The sequence below is a fragment of the Schistocerca americana genome, chromosome 10, assembly GCF_021461395.2.
Source record: "Schistocerca americana isolate TAMUIC-IGC-003095 chromosome 10, iqSchAmer2.1, whole genome shotgun sequence".
Classification (NCBI taxonomy): domain Eukaryota; kingdom Metazoa; phylum Arthropoda; class Insecta; order Orthoptera; family Acrididae; genus Schistocerca; species Schistocerca americana.
The window spans coordinates 168,031,573-168,047,275 of NC_060128.1; the positions used below are offsets into that span (position 1 = coordinate 168,031,573).

A 15,703-nucleotide genomic window follows, 5' to 3' on the forward strand; every position below is an offset into this window, starting at 1 on the left:
ATGACAGCTCCGCCAATGCACAACCCTTTTATACCTTGTGTAAGAAGTAGTACTACCATCTGGATATGTGCATATCACTATCCCATCATTTTTGTCATCTCAGTGTAAGTAAGCTGTAATGTTGCTTAAAAGTACTGTTAATGAGTGCTTCAAAATATAATTTCTCACGAAATTGTAACATACGTCAAACTCAGATTATAACAATAAAAACTTAATAATTTACTGTAATTCATGATATGCATAATTTTTTTGCAAAAATTTAATTTTTATTTGTAATTTTGTCAATATAATCTTTTCAGTAATGTAAAAAGTACATATGATAATTGTGAAGGTATTTAATATGGCTTGGCAGAGACCACACAAGCAGTCTTTGTAAGGACACTCTTCGTACAGTCATACTTGGAGTATGATCTGTGCCAGTCAGTATAATTTAGTTCAGTGGGAATGATTTTCTCTTGGTTTTGTCACTATATTCAAAGCTGAAAACAAACATGTTGAGTACTTAGTAGATGGACACTGTGTTCCAACACATGAGTGTTATGCCCAATTATGAGAGTTCCAATTACAGTGAAGTGAGTCTATTGAGTTACATTCCTGTGACAACACCTTAAATTCAAAATTAGGTTGAATTGAATTTAACAGAATTGTTAAAGACAGTGTGTAAGGTTCACATGAACCTCTTATAAAAGGTCTTTAAACAGTCAGATGTACTGACAACAGTCTTGCAGTACATAAACTGCTTTATAAAGTTTGTTTTAATGTTGAATTGTAATCCGGAAACAACAGTACTGTTCATAAATATAATACTTGAAGCAGAAATGATTAATACTATGCCTCATTTAGCCTTAAAGTGGCTCAGAAAGGAGTGAGGTATTCAGCCATAAAAATCTTTGGCCATCTACCAATGATGTAAAGAATTTTGGGGATACAAACTCAAATTGCATCTGCTTTACAACTACCTGCACTCCAGTGACGGATTTATGAACGTGAAGTAGTATGATGTTTTGTGTGTGTGTGTGTGTGTGTGTGTGTGTGTGTGTGTGTGTGTGTGTGTGTGTGTGTGTGTTTAAGACAGGGAGATATGGTACATTGAACATAGTTAAGTATAAATCACCGTCTGTGTACACAAGGTCAACATTAATAAAACTGATGAACTGCCGGAATGGGTTCCTGACTGTGAGTGGAGGAAAATAGATCCTATGAACATGTGTCTGGAAAAGGATGGTGAGCATGCAATGACAACAGACCATCCTGGTACACAGTACAGAGCTGTGTCGCATCCTTGTCACAAGAGATGTTCATAGTGAGCTCCACGGGATGCAATGAACATGTTCACACATTCATTCATGGATGCTGCACTTTTTCGCATGTTCCAATCTCTAGTATGACACATGTCACGAACGTGCAGCTGAAGGGTCTGCACACCAGGAACTAGTTCAGCATACACAGCACTTTTCAGATGCCTCCAGAGGTAAAAATCCAGAGGATTTAGAACCGGTGATCTGGCTGGCCAAACTACAGGGTTTCCGTGTCCTATCCTGTGTCTGGGGAAGATGTTGTTGACGTGCTTGCGAGTGATAATGCAGACGTGGGTGGATCTCCATCATGCAGAAACCATGTAAACTGTCCTATCGCCAAAGGCACATTCTCTAGCAGCCCAGACAGAGTATTCTGCAGCAACTCCAGGTACGTTCCTCCACCGAGGCATTGTGGAATAATAACTGGCCCCAGTATGTGGTCGCCAAGAATCCCTGCCCGCACATTGTAGCTGAACCAATGCTGATAAGATGTCTCATCATTCTCCTAGGATTGTCTGTAGTCCACAGATGACGATTATGCAGATTGATGATGACAGTTCTGGTAAAGGTTACTTCGACGGTAAAGAGGATTGATGACAGAAATCCAACAATTGTGATCGCCTGGCGAAAAAACTATCGACAAAAACCCTTCTGTAGAATGAAATTGGCTGCTGATAAACCTTGCACTCATTGCATGTGATAGGGATAGTAGCGGTTGTCATGCAGGATACACATAATCGTACTTTGACTTAAACCATGTTGGCAGGCCACTTGCCAGCAGATTGTACTGGGATTCACCTCAATATCCTGTACAATCTGGTCCTCCAAAACTGTTGTACACACAGTCCACTGCCTCCCTGCATGTTCGTCTATCTGAAAGGACTCATGATCACACAAGTGTCCAAAAAGGGCTTGAAATGTTGTCCGATGTGGTTGATGTCTTTGAACACCATCTCGGCTTGTTTCTGACATGGATACTGGACCATTCTGCTGCTTACAGTACGCTCTGCCAATCACACAATCTGCAACACACAAGGAACACGTGGCACACGGTCAGAGGAACTTCCATTCGTCAGCACCATCTACCGTGGCAATGATGCATTTCCAGACATATGTTCACACGCCCATTTTTCCTCCATTTCCAGCCAGGAATTCGTCCCAGCGGTTCGTCGATTAGCCGGCCTTTGTAGCCATGGTAAAAATTGCTGTTTTGAAGAGTGCGCCACAGTGCGTAGTGTAAAGCTGTCGCCCTCCGTTTCTGGCGGTGGCGCCGCTGTGGCAATCACAGCTTTGGTGTCTCCCTCTGGTGTGAAAGGGGAAAGGTTGCCTGTTCACGTGCATTTAAGGGGCGCTATGAGCTCAGAAGGGCCCCACCCCCCCCAAATTCTATAAGTCCCTCCAGATCCATGAGTGTCATGCACTCCGCCTCGCCTTCCGTATACGCCTCCCATCCCCCATGCGGATCCTCTATGATCTCATTCCTTTCCCCCATCTGCTCCTCTTCCTCGAACATATCCGCATCCTCTACACCTCCCGCCGCCTTGATCCTCCTCACCCCCTGGTTGCTCCTCTCCTCTCCCATCCCTGCCCCCTGCCACGTCTTCACTGTTGTATCCCCCCCTACCCTCCATCGCTACACCCTACATCTCCTTTCCCAAGGTGGCTTCCATCAACTCCCCCTCCCGGATGGTGCCCTCTCTCCCTCCATTTATCCCTCCTATCAACTCTGGTCCTCACCCCCCTCCTTTCCTCCATCCTTTCCCTGGGATCCCTCTTCCCCCCCTTCCATCCTGTGTTTTCTCCCCACCTTCCTTTTCCCTCTCTCCTTCCCCCCCCCCCCCCCCACCCGAGTCCTTTTGTACTCCTCTGCCTTCCTCACTCCCTGGCACGTCTGCTCAGCACCCCTCACCCCTCTTATGGATCATCATCTTCCATTGGCTCCTTTCCCTCCTCCCCCTTCACTTTTCCTCTCCTTCCCACCCTTTTTTTCCCGTCATCTGACCAGTTTCCCCCCCACCTGCTCTCGGGTGTGGTATGTCATATTTGTGCCAACTTTTTAGTGCAGTGTTTAAGCGAGTGTTCAGTGTTGTGCGTCTTTCCACAGTGTTGCGAACAGAAATCATGCTGCCGCTGGGTGTGCATTTTATATCTCTTGCGAACAGAACCCAGACTGTCGCCGTGTTTTTTAAATGTCTGTCAATTATTTTTCTGCTTCCTGTGTATTTTATTAGCATCATCAACCCTGTGTTTTATGTTTTAAGCTCCAGAATTTTCTGCCATTTTACCTTTAAGTCTCCGATTTTATCGCCAACTGTTATTATTTTTTTATTATCTTCATCTTTTTAAAACAAATTCTGTAGGCTGAAGAGCGGCGTAATAAGCTGCTGCCAGACCGCCCCCTTTAGGGGGAATCGAAACTCAATAAAGGAAAAAAGAAAAGCTCGGAAGGGGGTCAGTCAGTTGGAGGCAGTTGGTCAGCCAAGGTAGTCTGTCAGTCTCGGCGAGTCTAGTCGGTTGGTCAGGCGGAGAGTGTCTGGGTCAGTTACTCGTCACCGGTTGCTGGTCTGTCTCTCGTTTGCATTTGTGCGGCAGTCAGTGTCTGTTTTTCGTCCGGAGCGCTAGTATGTGTTAGGCCGCCAGTCTGCTCGAGTTGCTCAGGCAATGGTCATTGGCGGTTGGATGGGTCGGTTGGTCGGTCGCGCACTGAGACACGAGATGACGTGTCCGTCTTGAGCGTCGGCGCATGTGAGGTCCACACGTGAGTCCAGTGGGCAGCGCCGTATAGAAAGGGGTAGTGGGTTCGCTGTTCACACGAGAGCAACAGGAGCGAAACCACGACATCGGGCTGGCCGGTGCGAGCTGCGACGCCGTGAGACGGGAGATCGGCGCGCCTTCCTGCGTCCGTTGAAGCGGCTGGAAGTGGACGGTTCGGGAGAGCGTTGGGGGTGCTGCGCCATGTCTTCGCCAGAAATCGCAGTTTATTAGAAGTTAAGTGATTGGAGATATGTTGTTTCATTTACTTGTTAAATACTACTTGCTGTAAACCCCCCCTCCCCACCCCACTGCCGGCCGGGGTGGCCGAGCGGCTCTAGGCGCTACAGTCTGGAACCGCACGACGGCTACGGTCGCAGGTTCGAATCCTGCCTCGGGCATGGATGTGTGTGATGTCCTTAGGTTAGTTAGGTTTAAGTAGTTCTAAGTTCTAGGGGACTGATGACCTCAGAAGTTAAGTCCCATAGTGCTCAGAGCCATTTGAACCATTTTGAACCCCACCCCACTGTCGGTCTGCCGTACCTTAAAATCTGCCTCTGTCAGGTCGGATTCGGTGTTAACGAATTTATTGCTTAAAGGCCGAATTCTTGAAATATGTTTTTATCTTGCCTATCATCTTGCGAGGTGGTATATGTGTAATGTAGAGCATGTTGTACATTTTATGTAAGTTTGCATTTATGGGTTTTATTTAAATATTCATTTTAGGTTATAAGGTTGCCACCATTCCACCATAAGAGTCCTTCAAATTAAAAATAAAAAAAAATAAAAAATAAAAATTGCACTTTCGGTGGCAAATAATTTGAGTCTTGTACCATTTCCATCCCTCTTACGGGGTGCCTAGTTTAGGTGTTTGTGTGAGTTGTTAAAATTTTTTTGTTTAAAGTAATCTGGTGTACTGCAGATTTGCACCACTGTACTCTTTCAGAGGTTGTCGTGAGTGGTCATGACTACGGCCGTGTTAAAAGGGAGCAGGCAAGCCTCTCAGCCCGAAGGCTCCTACTCTTAATATTGTTCTTTCTGTCTCTAAATAAAATTGTAAACTGATATTTCGAGGTTGCTTTTCTGCTTATAATTTTATATGTTTTTGAAAAATCTTTTAGGAATAAAATTCACATTTGTTAGAAGTAATTTCATTTTCCATCACTTAATTCCTGGCAACTACTTCCACGCTCCCCTAGCGTGATTAATTGTGTTAATGTTCTTGATGAATCGCTAGTAAATACAGTAAATTCTTTAAGAAAATATTTTGAAACACAATTTACTTCAGTCTGGAACCGCGCTGCTGCTACGGTCGCAAGTTCGAATCAGCCTCGGGTATGGATTTGTGTGATGTCCTTAGGTTAGTTAGGTTTAAGTAGTTCTGAGTCTAGGGGACTGATGATCTCAGATGTTAAGTCCCATACTACTCACAGCCATTTGAACCAAGTTTGTCGATTTTGTTAATGGTCATACTGTACGTGAAAATATAAATAAACACTTTGGTAAACATGTTGCGTTATTTTCTTCTGAGAACATGTACTATATATAATTGTGAAACTAACTCATTCTCTGTCATAGTGAGAGGACACTTTCATGGTCCAAAGGACACCCAAATACTCAACTGACGTCTACATACCAACGACGTATCCTCCAAGGATGGCGATGGCGAGGACGCAGTTGGAGTCTATGAGGGCACCCAGCATGAGGGACGTGATAAAGGTGCCCAGGCGGCCGAAACACAGCGACAGGCACACCGCCATGGCTCTGCAATAAGAAAATGCACACCAACAGCTCTGTAATTTTGGTAATTGAGAGGTAAAACATGTTCACTCGGTGATACGCGATAATCAGTAGAGAGAGAGGGCTGTTTATGCAGGATCCCAGCTGACATAAAAACCTTACTGTGCTCCACTCTGACCAACCTATGTCCCACTTGCCGAATAGAGAGGTCTTATATTAAAGTCAAGTCTGTAAACTAGAACAGCTGGTCTCTAATATTAACCTACCGTGTTATCGATTCGATAGCAGAAAGTGTATGTGCCTTTATTGCCTGCATAGGCTCAGCTTGAATTTGCTATATGATCAGTTTGTCCGATTTGCAGACTTTGACATACTGCAGTTTTAAACGATAAAATTTACGTTTGGGGCAGTATGCCGGTGCCAGCCCCATCATACAGGTCACATACGAGTAAGTATCCAAATTCCTCAACATTTCAGTTTTGTGTTAAAATGGTTACGCAAACATTGGAATACCAGTGGTGCTCTACCCATACATGCCTCTTGCATTGGTGTGGCTAGTGGTGGCAGGCTTAGTGGTACCGAAAATACACTAATCAGCCAAAACTTAATGATTGCTGTACACGATGGCGTTGGATGCCGCATGGTGGCCTTCCGAGCACGTGACTCTGTAATGAAAGTACATAAGCAAAGCAGACATGGATAGGCATCAGCCTAGCGAAGATATGCGCTGCAAATGGATATATAAATTGAGCTCAGTGGCTTTGAGAAAGGGTGGGTTATTATTGTGCATAGCTCGTGAATGAGTGTCTCGACAACAGAGAAGGTGGTCGAACGTTCATGTGCTGGTGGCATGAGCATCTATAGAAAGACGTAGAACAACACTGAAACTACCACTGGACGCTAAATAGTTGGACGCCCCTGACTCTTCACAGAATGTGATGTTCGGAGAATTGTCTGCTCTGCAAAGTAGGGTAGATGGCGGTCTGTAGCGTCTCTGTGGAAAGAGCACAATGCTGGTGGATGCACAAGTGTTTCAGAGCACGTTTTTCATCGCACATTGTTGAACACGGACCTGCGCAGGAGACCACCCTTACATGTTCACATGCTGACTCAACGAGATCATCAATTATGACTGCAGTGGGCACAAGAACATCGGGATTCGTCCATAGATCAATGGAAACGTGTTGGCTTTTCGCATGAATTACATAATTTTGCTACACAAGTCTATCGTCGCATCCATAAACTCCGTCATCAAGGTGAACGGTGGTTCGAAACATGCATGGATGCAGGCGGGTGGGAGCAGTATTGTGCTACTGGGGACGTTTTCTGCACTTGCAAGGGACTTGTGGTAGTAATCAAAGACATGCTGACAGCTGTGCATACCTGCATCCCCTCATGCTTGATGTCTTCTCTGAAGGCGATGTCATCTTTCAGCAGTATAATTGTCCATGTTTCAGATACAGAATCGTGCTACAGTGGTCTGAGGAGCATTTCAGTGAACGCACATTGATGTCTCGGCGAGCAAATTCGCCCAATGTAAATCCTTCTGCGTGGCTATTGGGAGCCATCACCATGTACGCAAATTGGTAGCCCATTATTTACGTGAATTACATCAACTGTGCGTAGACATCTTATATTACACACCTTCAGAAACCTACCAATGGACTGTCGGCCACAGCGATGTCGCAGATTTGATGTTTTATCGGTTTGCTGATATTCACGGTACACGCGTGAAATGGTCGAACGGGAAAGTCCCCACTTCATCGCTACCTCGGAGACGATGTGTCCCATCGCTCGTTGCGCCGACTATAGCACCACGTACAAACTCCCTTAAATCTTGATAACCTGCCATTGTAGCAGCAGTAACCGATCTAACAACTGCGCCAGACACTTGTTGCCTTATTTAGGCGTTGCTGACCGCAGCGCTGTATTCTGCCTTTTTACATAACTCTGTATTTCAATACGCATGCCAATACCAGTTACTCTGGCGCTTCAGTGTAAAGGACTTGACAATATTTATGATTAATTCCTTCCACGTTTCAGCCTTCTCTCCTTTGCTTAGTACTGCCTTTAACTCTTATTTTTCAGCTGGTGATCACCGTACAGATACTTGTAAACGTACACAAAACAGTTCCTCAGTGCTTGTTGGACTGACCCTGTTCGTGTCGCTCATATGCACTCGAAGAGAAAATGAAATCTGTGCACCACATTTGGAAGTGCTGGCAAGAACTGTGGTGGCTTACCTGAGATAGGTGGGGACGGTATCGACGACGACGACGTTGACGACGGACACGCACATCCCGGAGAGCACGATGAAGGCCATCGGCAGCAGCAGCACCTCCAGGTCGGTCTGCGCCCACAGAACGGCCACGCCGCACGCCCCGGACACCGTCAGGCACACCGCTGTAACGGCAGCGGCACCCGTCAGTAGTTCTGGGGAATGGTCTGGGTGGGTCTACACCTAAACTTGTACATCACTGTGCAGCTTCCAAAGAATGAAATAATAGTGGTCCCACAATACGATGGCAGGGGGGGGGGGGGGGCGGGAGCGGCGGGGAGGGAGGCAAAAGTAATGGGAATTGGGCTGCGGTGGAGAGTAAGAGAGGGGGAACCCATTGTTCGACCAGGTGTCCGTTACCGTCACGGCACGTGAGTGTGTGTGCGCACCTGTGTCACTGTGCCTGCATTGGTTCGCCCGTGAGAGATTTTTAGTAAAGCAACTTTCTCCATTTCGGCAAAAACGTGATGGCAGATTGTCGAGAGCAACGCGTGGCTGTTGAAATTTTGTTTCCTTTTGGGGAAATCCGCCTTGGAAACTATTGTAATGCTTAAGACTGCTTGAGAGGATGCTGCCCTAAGTAAAACCAGAGTCTAAGAGCGGTTTTCAAATTTTAAAAATGGACAAATGGCAGTTGTAAACCATCCCCGTTCAGGAAGCCAGTCAGTGTCAAGAAGTGACCAAAAAGTCGTCAAAATGAATCCCCTCGTTCGTGAAGACCGTTGCCGAACCATTAATCAACTTTGTGAGATGTCTAGATTATCATGGAGTTCAACTCAAAGGATTTTGTCTGAAGATTTGCACATGAGAAGTGTTGCAGCCAAATTTGTCCCTCACCTTCTCGCAGACGAACAAAGCGAGCATCGACTTCAGGCACGTTTTGGGCTTCACTATCAGCTCAAAGAGGACCCTGAATTTTTTTTCGAAGCCACTGGAAGACAAGTGACTCTTCTCGTCCCAAAGAAGCTCGCCAATTGAAGTCAATCATCAAGAGGTTGCTCATTTGTTTCTTCGATTGCAGAGGTGTTGTGCAAGTGGACTTCATTCTCCTGGGTCAAACTGTCAACCAGGAGCTCTACTTGGAGATTTTGGAAATGTTGAGGGCGAGTATCTGGAAGAGAAGGATAGATCTTTGGCGCACAGGCGACTGGTTCTTCCATCATGATAACACGTTGGCCCACACCGCCCCCTCCGTACAGCTGTTTTTGACCAAAAACAGCATGACACCGATTGTCAACCCCTCCCCCCCCCCCCCCCCCCCCCCCTACTTACCGGATCTAGCCCTCTGTGATTTTTTTTTTTTTTTTTTTTTTTTTTTTTTTTTTTTTTTTTTTCAGATTCAAAAGGGATACGAAACAAAAGCATTTTGCCACTGTGGAAGACATAACGAACATCCCAATAAGTGAATTAAAAAACTGTTCTGAATAATCGAAGCATCGTTTGAAGAAGTGCATTTTGATTGGAGAATACTTTGAAGGTGAACAAAATTTGGTGTAAAAATATTATGAAATAAAGACATCATGAGGAATTTCCACTCTGGTAGCCTCCTGAAGAACCGTATTATTGCTCTCCATGAAACAATGCACATGGCATCGCAAACTCAGAGGTGAGGTTTATTTTACTTAATGTGTATGTATATTCAGTCTACAGCTAAACTGACACATCAGTTGACAAACTGCCTATTGGCTTCTGTCTCGTGTTCTTTGGTCAATGCTTGTTTGACGATTTTCCTGTCGTTGTGGTCTTCAGTCTAAAGTCTGGTTTGCAGTTCTCCTCACTACTCTATCCTCTGCAAGTCTCTTTATCACCGAGTAACTACTGCATCCTACGTCTTTCTGAATCTGCTTACTGTACTCATCTCTTGGTCTCCCTCTATGATTTTTAACACCCAAATTTCCCTCCGACCTCCAATACTAAACTAGTGATCCCTTGATGCCTCAGAATGTGTCCTGCCAACCGATCCCTTCTTGTAGTCAAGTTGAGCCACAAATTCCTCTTTTTCCCAATTCTATTTTATACCTCCTCATTAGTTATGTGATCCAGCAAGCTAATCCTCAGCATTCTTCTGTAGCACCGCATTTCGAAAGCTTCTATTCTCTTCTTGTCTAAACTATTTAGGGTCCACGTTTCACTTCCATACATGGCTACACTCCATACAAATACTTTCAGAAAGGACTTCCTGACATATCTGTACTCGATGTCTTCTTCAGAAACGCCTTTCTTGCTATCGCCAGTCTACATTTTATATCCTCTCTACATCGATCATCATCAGTTATTTTGCTGCCCAAATAGAGAAACGCACTTACTATTTGAAGTGTTTCATTTCCTAATCTAATTCCCTCAGCATTACCTGATTTAATTCGACTACATTCCAATATCCTTGTTTTGATTTTGTTGATGTTCATCTTATATCCTCTTTCAAGACCCTGTCCATTCCATTAAACTGTTCTTCCAAGTCCTTTGCTGTCTCCGACTGAATTATAATGTCATCAGCAAACCAAAAAGTTTTTATTTCTTCTATCTGGACTTTATTTCCTACTCCAAATTATTCTTTTGTTTCCTTTACTGCTTGCTTAACACACAAGTTGAGTAACATCAGGGATAGCTACAACCCTGTCTCACACCCTTCTCAACCATTTCTTCCCTTTTCTGCCCCTCGACTTTTATAACTGCCATGTGGCTTCCGTACAAATTGTAAATAGCCTCCACTCCCTATCTTTCACCCCTGCCACGTTCAGAATTTGGAAGAGAATATTCCAATCAACATTGCCAAAAGCTTACTCTAAGTCTGCAAATGCTATAAACGTTGGTTTGCCTTTCCTTAACCTATCCTCTATAAGAAGTTGTAGGCCAGGTACCTACAGAGCTACAATTATTGAACCACATGAAAATCGTCATAACTTCTGAACGGTTTGCATTAGAACGTTCAAACTGCACAGTTGGTCACGGGGCATGATGGGAATTAGTATGCACATATTTGGTTTCGCTTAGCGACGAAGCTCACTTTCAGTTGGATCCGTTTGTCAATAAGGAAAGTTGACGCATTTAGGGGACTGAAAATCCGCATTCCGCGATCGAGAATTCTCTTCGCCCTTAACGGGTGACTGTGTGGTGTTCAATGTCCAGTCACGGAGTACTCGGTGCGAGATTCCTTGAAGACGTGGTGACTACCGAACGGCCGGTGAAGGTTTTGGAAGATGGTTTCATCCTCATTAGCCAAAGTGACTCTGATTTCGACAAGATATGGTTCGTGCAAGACAGAGCTCGACCCCATCGAAGTAGGGGAGTGTTCGATGTCCTGGAGCAGCATTTTGGGAATCGCATTCTGGCTTTGGGGTACCCAGAGGCCACTGGCATGAGACTCGATTGGCCACCATATTCTCTGGAGCTGAACACATGCGACTACTTTTTGTGGGGCTATATTAAAGACAAGGTGTACAGCAACAACCCAAATCTGTTGCTTAGCTGAGAACAGCTATTCAGCAGGTCATCGACAACTTCGATGTTATGACACTTCAACGGGTCAAGCAGAATTTCGCTGTTAGTGTGCGCCACATCATCGCCAATGATGGCAGGCATATCAACAAGACATAACCTAAATCCAAATATCTGTACTGACGTTTACATCTACATCTACATCCATACTCCGCAAGTCACCTGACGGTTGGGCTCTAATCACTCTCTAATTTTATCCTCATGATCTCTTCGCGAGATATACGTAGGAGGGAGCAATATACTGCTTGACTCCTCGGTGATTGTATGTTCTCGAAGCTTCAACAAAAGCCCGTACCGAGCTTCTGAGCGTCTCTCTTCCACTGGAGTTTATCATCTCCGTAACGCTTTCGCGATTACTAAATGATCCTGTAACGAAGCGCGCTGCTCTCTGTTAGATCTTCTGAATCTCTTCTATCAACCCTATCTGGTACGGATCCCACACTGGTGAGCAGTATTCAAGCAGTGGCGAACAAGTGTACTGTAACCTACTTCCTTTGTTTTCGGACTGCATTTCCTTAGGAGTCTTCCAATGAATCTCAGTCTGGCATCTGCTTTGCTGTCGATTGATTTTATATGGTCATTCCATTTTAAATCACTCGTAATGCCTACTTCCAGATAATTTATGGATTTAACTGCTTCCAACTGCTGATCTGCTACATTGTAGTTAAATGATAAAAAATCTTTCTTTCTTTCTATGTATTTGCAGCACATTACACTTGTCTACATTGAGATTCAATTGCCATTCCCTGCACCTTGACATCCCATCTGTCATTCGCCCTGTGGCTCATAGCGAAGGATTGCCAGTTCATGTTCCCCCACATGTACCACATTCAAATAGTGGTTGCGATGGAGCTGAGTCGGCACATACAGCCGAAACAGTGCTGTCATCTGCACACTGGCCCTACTTTTACGCCAACATTGTCACCTGGAGAACCACGCAGAATCACACAGTGTGAACTCAAAGCTCTGCTCTGGTTAGGGATTTACGTCGTTCAAAGCTGACCTCTTGCCTTCACGACTAGAGAAGTGGAATCTCCTCACTGACATGGCAAGGTTGAGTGTCAGTTTGATACTGAAGGCGACATTACATTCTGTAGTGACACTGACAGTTTGTTGGAAGACCTGAACCTTACATACAAACCAGACAAGTGGAGACTCATTATAGATGGCTCCTTATCTAAAGAATGTTATACTATGTTGAAATCCATTGTAAACAGTGTTAATTATAATAAGCATGAATGGGTGGTGTGTGGAGATTCCAAAGTCATTGTGATGCTGTTGGGTTTGCAAGGAGGTTACACCAACAATAGGTATTGCTGCTGCCTGTGTGAGTGGGACAGTCGTGCAAAAGAAGACTACTACACACAAGGGAATGGCCTTCACAGACAGATCTGGGGACAGGGTAAAAAAATATTGCCAATGAAGCTCTAGTGAATCTGAGCAAAATAGTTCTCCTGCCACTGCACATTAAGTTGGTACTCATGACACCATTTGTTAAGGCTGCGCACAGGAATCGAGCAACATTTCATAATGTGTGTAAGAACTTTTCAGAACAGAAAAAATTACTAAGGCAATTTTCATTGCTGGGGCAACGGCCTTGCCGCGGTGGATACACCGGTTCCCGTGAGATCACCGAAGTTAAGCGCTGTTGGGCGTGGCCGGCACTTGGATGGGTGACCATCCAGCCGCCATCCGCTGTTGCCATTTTTCGGGGTGCACTCAGCCTCGTGATGCCAATTGAGGAGCTACTCGACCGAATAGTAGCGGCTTCGGCCAAGAATGCCTTCATAACGACCGGGAGAGCGGTGTGCTGACCCTACGCCCCTCCTATCCGCATCCTCCACTGACGATGACTTGGCGGTCGGATGGTCCCGGTAGGTCACTCGTGGCCTGAAGACGGAGTGCTTTTTGATTTTCATTGGTCGACAGATATGCCGATTGTTGGGGGACACACACTTTTCAGTCCTCTCTCTACTCTGATGAGCTGCAGTTGTGGCATTGTTTTCGTAATGTGACAACATTATACACTTTTCTACATAGCTTCCGAAATTTTGTAGGCACTTGTCATAGCGTGGCACAAGTTTTTGTATGCCTTCTTCATAGTAGGTTGCCTCCTGTGTATTCAACCATGTGGTAACATGTTCTTTCAGCTCGTCATGTGTTGAATACCAAGGACAGATTTAAGTCTAAGAAGAGATGATAGTCGCTAGGAGCGAGTTCTGGGCTGTATGGAGGATGATCAAACGCGTCCCAGTGAAATTCCCGAAAGAGTTGTTTGGTCACATTCGACCTGTGAGGTCGGGCATTATCGCGAAAAAAAAAACACCTTTTGACAGTAATTTTCGGTGCTTGTTCTGTATTGCACGGCACAACTTCTTAATGGTCTCGCAGTAACCACGTGCATTGACTGTTTGGTCTCCTGGTAAGAAATCAAGCAGCAAATTGCCTTTTCTGTCTCAAAAAACGGTGCAGATGATTTTGCGGCATGTCAAATTTACTTAGGCTTAACTTTCTTTCGGGATGAAGTGTGCCTCCATTCCAATGACTGCTGATTTGTTTCAGGGGTGTCGTATGATACCCAAGTTTCATCTCCCATGACTATCCGAGAAAGAAAACCATCGCCTTCTTCCCTGTAGCGTTTCAAAAACTGAAGTGCACTGCCCATCCATTGTTTTTATGTTGTTCAGTAAGAATTTTGGGTACCCAATGTGAGCAAAGTTTTCGAAATTTCAGTTTTTCAGTAACAATTTCATGAATTAGTGATCGTGAGATTTGCGGAACTTCCATAGCAAGGGCACTAAGTGTAAACTTAGGGTTGTGCTTAACCTTCTGTTCAATTGTGTGAACCAGTTCATCAGTAACCACTTCGTTCTTCATCGTGCACTTGATCACGTCCTTCACTGAATAGTCTGACCCATCTTCTAACCATTGAATCACTCATAGCATTTTGTCCGTAAACCTCGCACATTTGCTGTTGAAATTCCTTTGGTTTAACTTTCTTTGCATTTATATCTGATTTCACACGCAGCGGCATTTTCAATTACGGCTGACATCATAAAGAAGCACTACAAAGCACACGTCGGCAGCAGCGATCTGAAAATGGCGTACATGTCTTCTCCTTGAGTCAGAGTAACAGCCGCGCATGCTCGGAACTGCGATCGTAGCGCTGCCGCGGATAGAAATAGAATATTGTTAAGTAAACAGGATATGTGAAAAAAGGTGTAATGGTGGGTCCTCCCTTCACGTTAAGTCCAGTGATTACCACGTCTCAGGTAGCGCTACACTGTTCATTCATTAACCAAAACCAGTCGCTACCCAAACTATCCAGTCGGTGTCAGTTGACTTCAGGACCGTGACGACAGTGTTTTGTTACCATTTCGTCTACCTCAATTAATCACTGGCTTGTGCGAAAAACTGAGTCAACACCCCTCTCTAATGAGAGAGATGTTGAGGTCAGATTGAGGATAAGATAGGTGGATATACCTTTTGCCATGCACTTCACAGTGATTCATAGATTACAGATATAGATTCAGGAGTGAACGCAGTTATCAAATAGAAGAAATACGAGACACACCAATGAAATGTACATTCTACCACATGGTAGAATCTTTGGTCGAAAGCTGACCGTAAGTGGGGAGTCCTGAATGGTGCGTGAAGCTTACCGAGGATGGTCTTCTTGCTGACGACTTTGATAATGGGGCTGATGGCGATGTAGCTGACAGCAAAGCCCGCGCCCGTGATGAGCGTATTCTGGAAGCTCACTGGGTTCACTGTGGCGACGCACACCTCCAGTGCTGGAGGCAGTTCCAGGGAAGCAGCCCCAGTGGTGACGTCACCGACCCAGCTGGTCAGGTTGCTCACCATCGCGTCCGGCACGGTGGTAGTCCAGTTGGCTCCAGGCTCTGCGCTCAGGAGCTCTACTGTCCAGTTGCTGACTATCACATCCTCAGCTGCTGTGTAGCTCTCCATCACACTGAAATTTAATTATTATTTTCCTCATAATATTAACTAAAAAGGCTCTTATTCTAATTTTCGAGAAAACACTCTTATGCAGTTTTCTTTGTTTTCCCAAAATATCACAAATAGCATACCCAAAAATTGATGACTGCCGGGAAGATTGTGTTTGAGTAACCTGTGGGAG

General features: G+C 45.0%; 1 protein-coding gene across 1 annotated transcript in view; it reads right to left on the reverse strand.

Annotated features, from left to right (window-relative positions):
- Window positions 1-5,677: 5,677 nt before the first annotated feature.
- The window catches only part of LOC124552343, a 99,621-nt gene continuing 89,595 nt past the window's right edge, over window positions 5,678-15,703 (reverse strand). The window contains exons 9-11 of the mRNA XM_047126612.1: window positions 15,225-15,535; window positions 8,033-8,192; window positions 5,678-5,813 (exon numbers count right to left, since the gene is read on the reverse strand). Coding sequence (XP_046982568.1) covers window positions 5,678-5,813; window positions 8,033-8,192; window positions 15,225-15,535 — 607 coding nt within the window. The remainder of the gene's footprint in view (window positions 5,814-8,032; window positions 8,193-15,224; window positions 15,536-15,703) is intronic.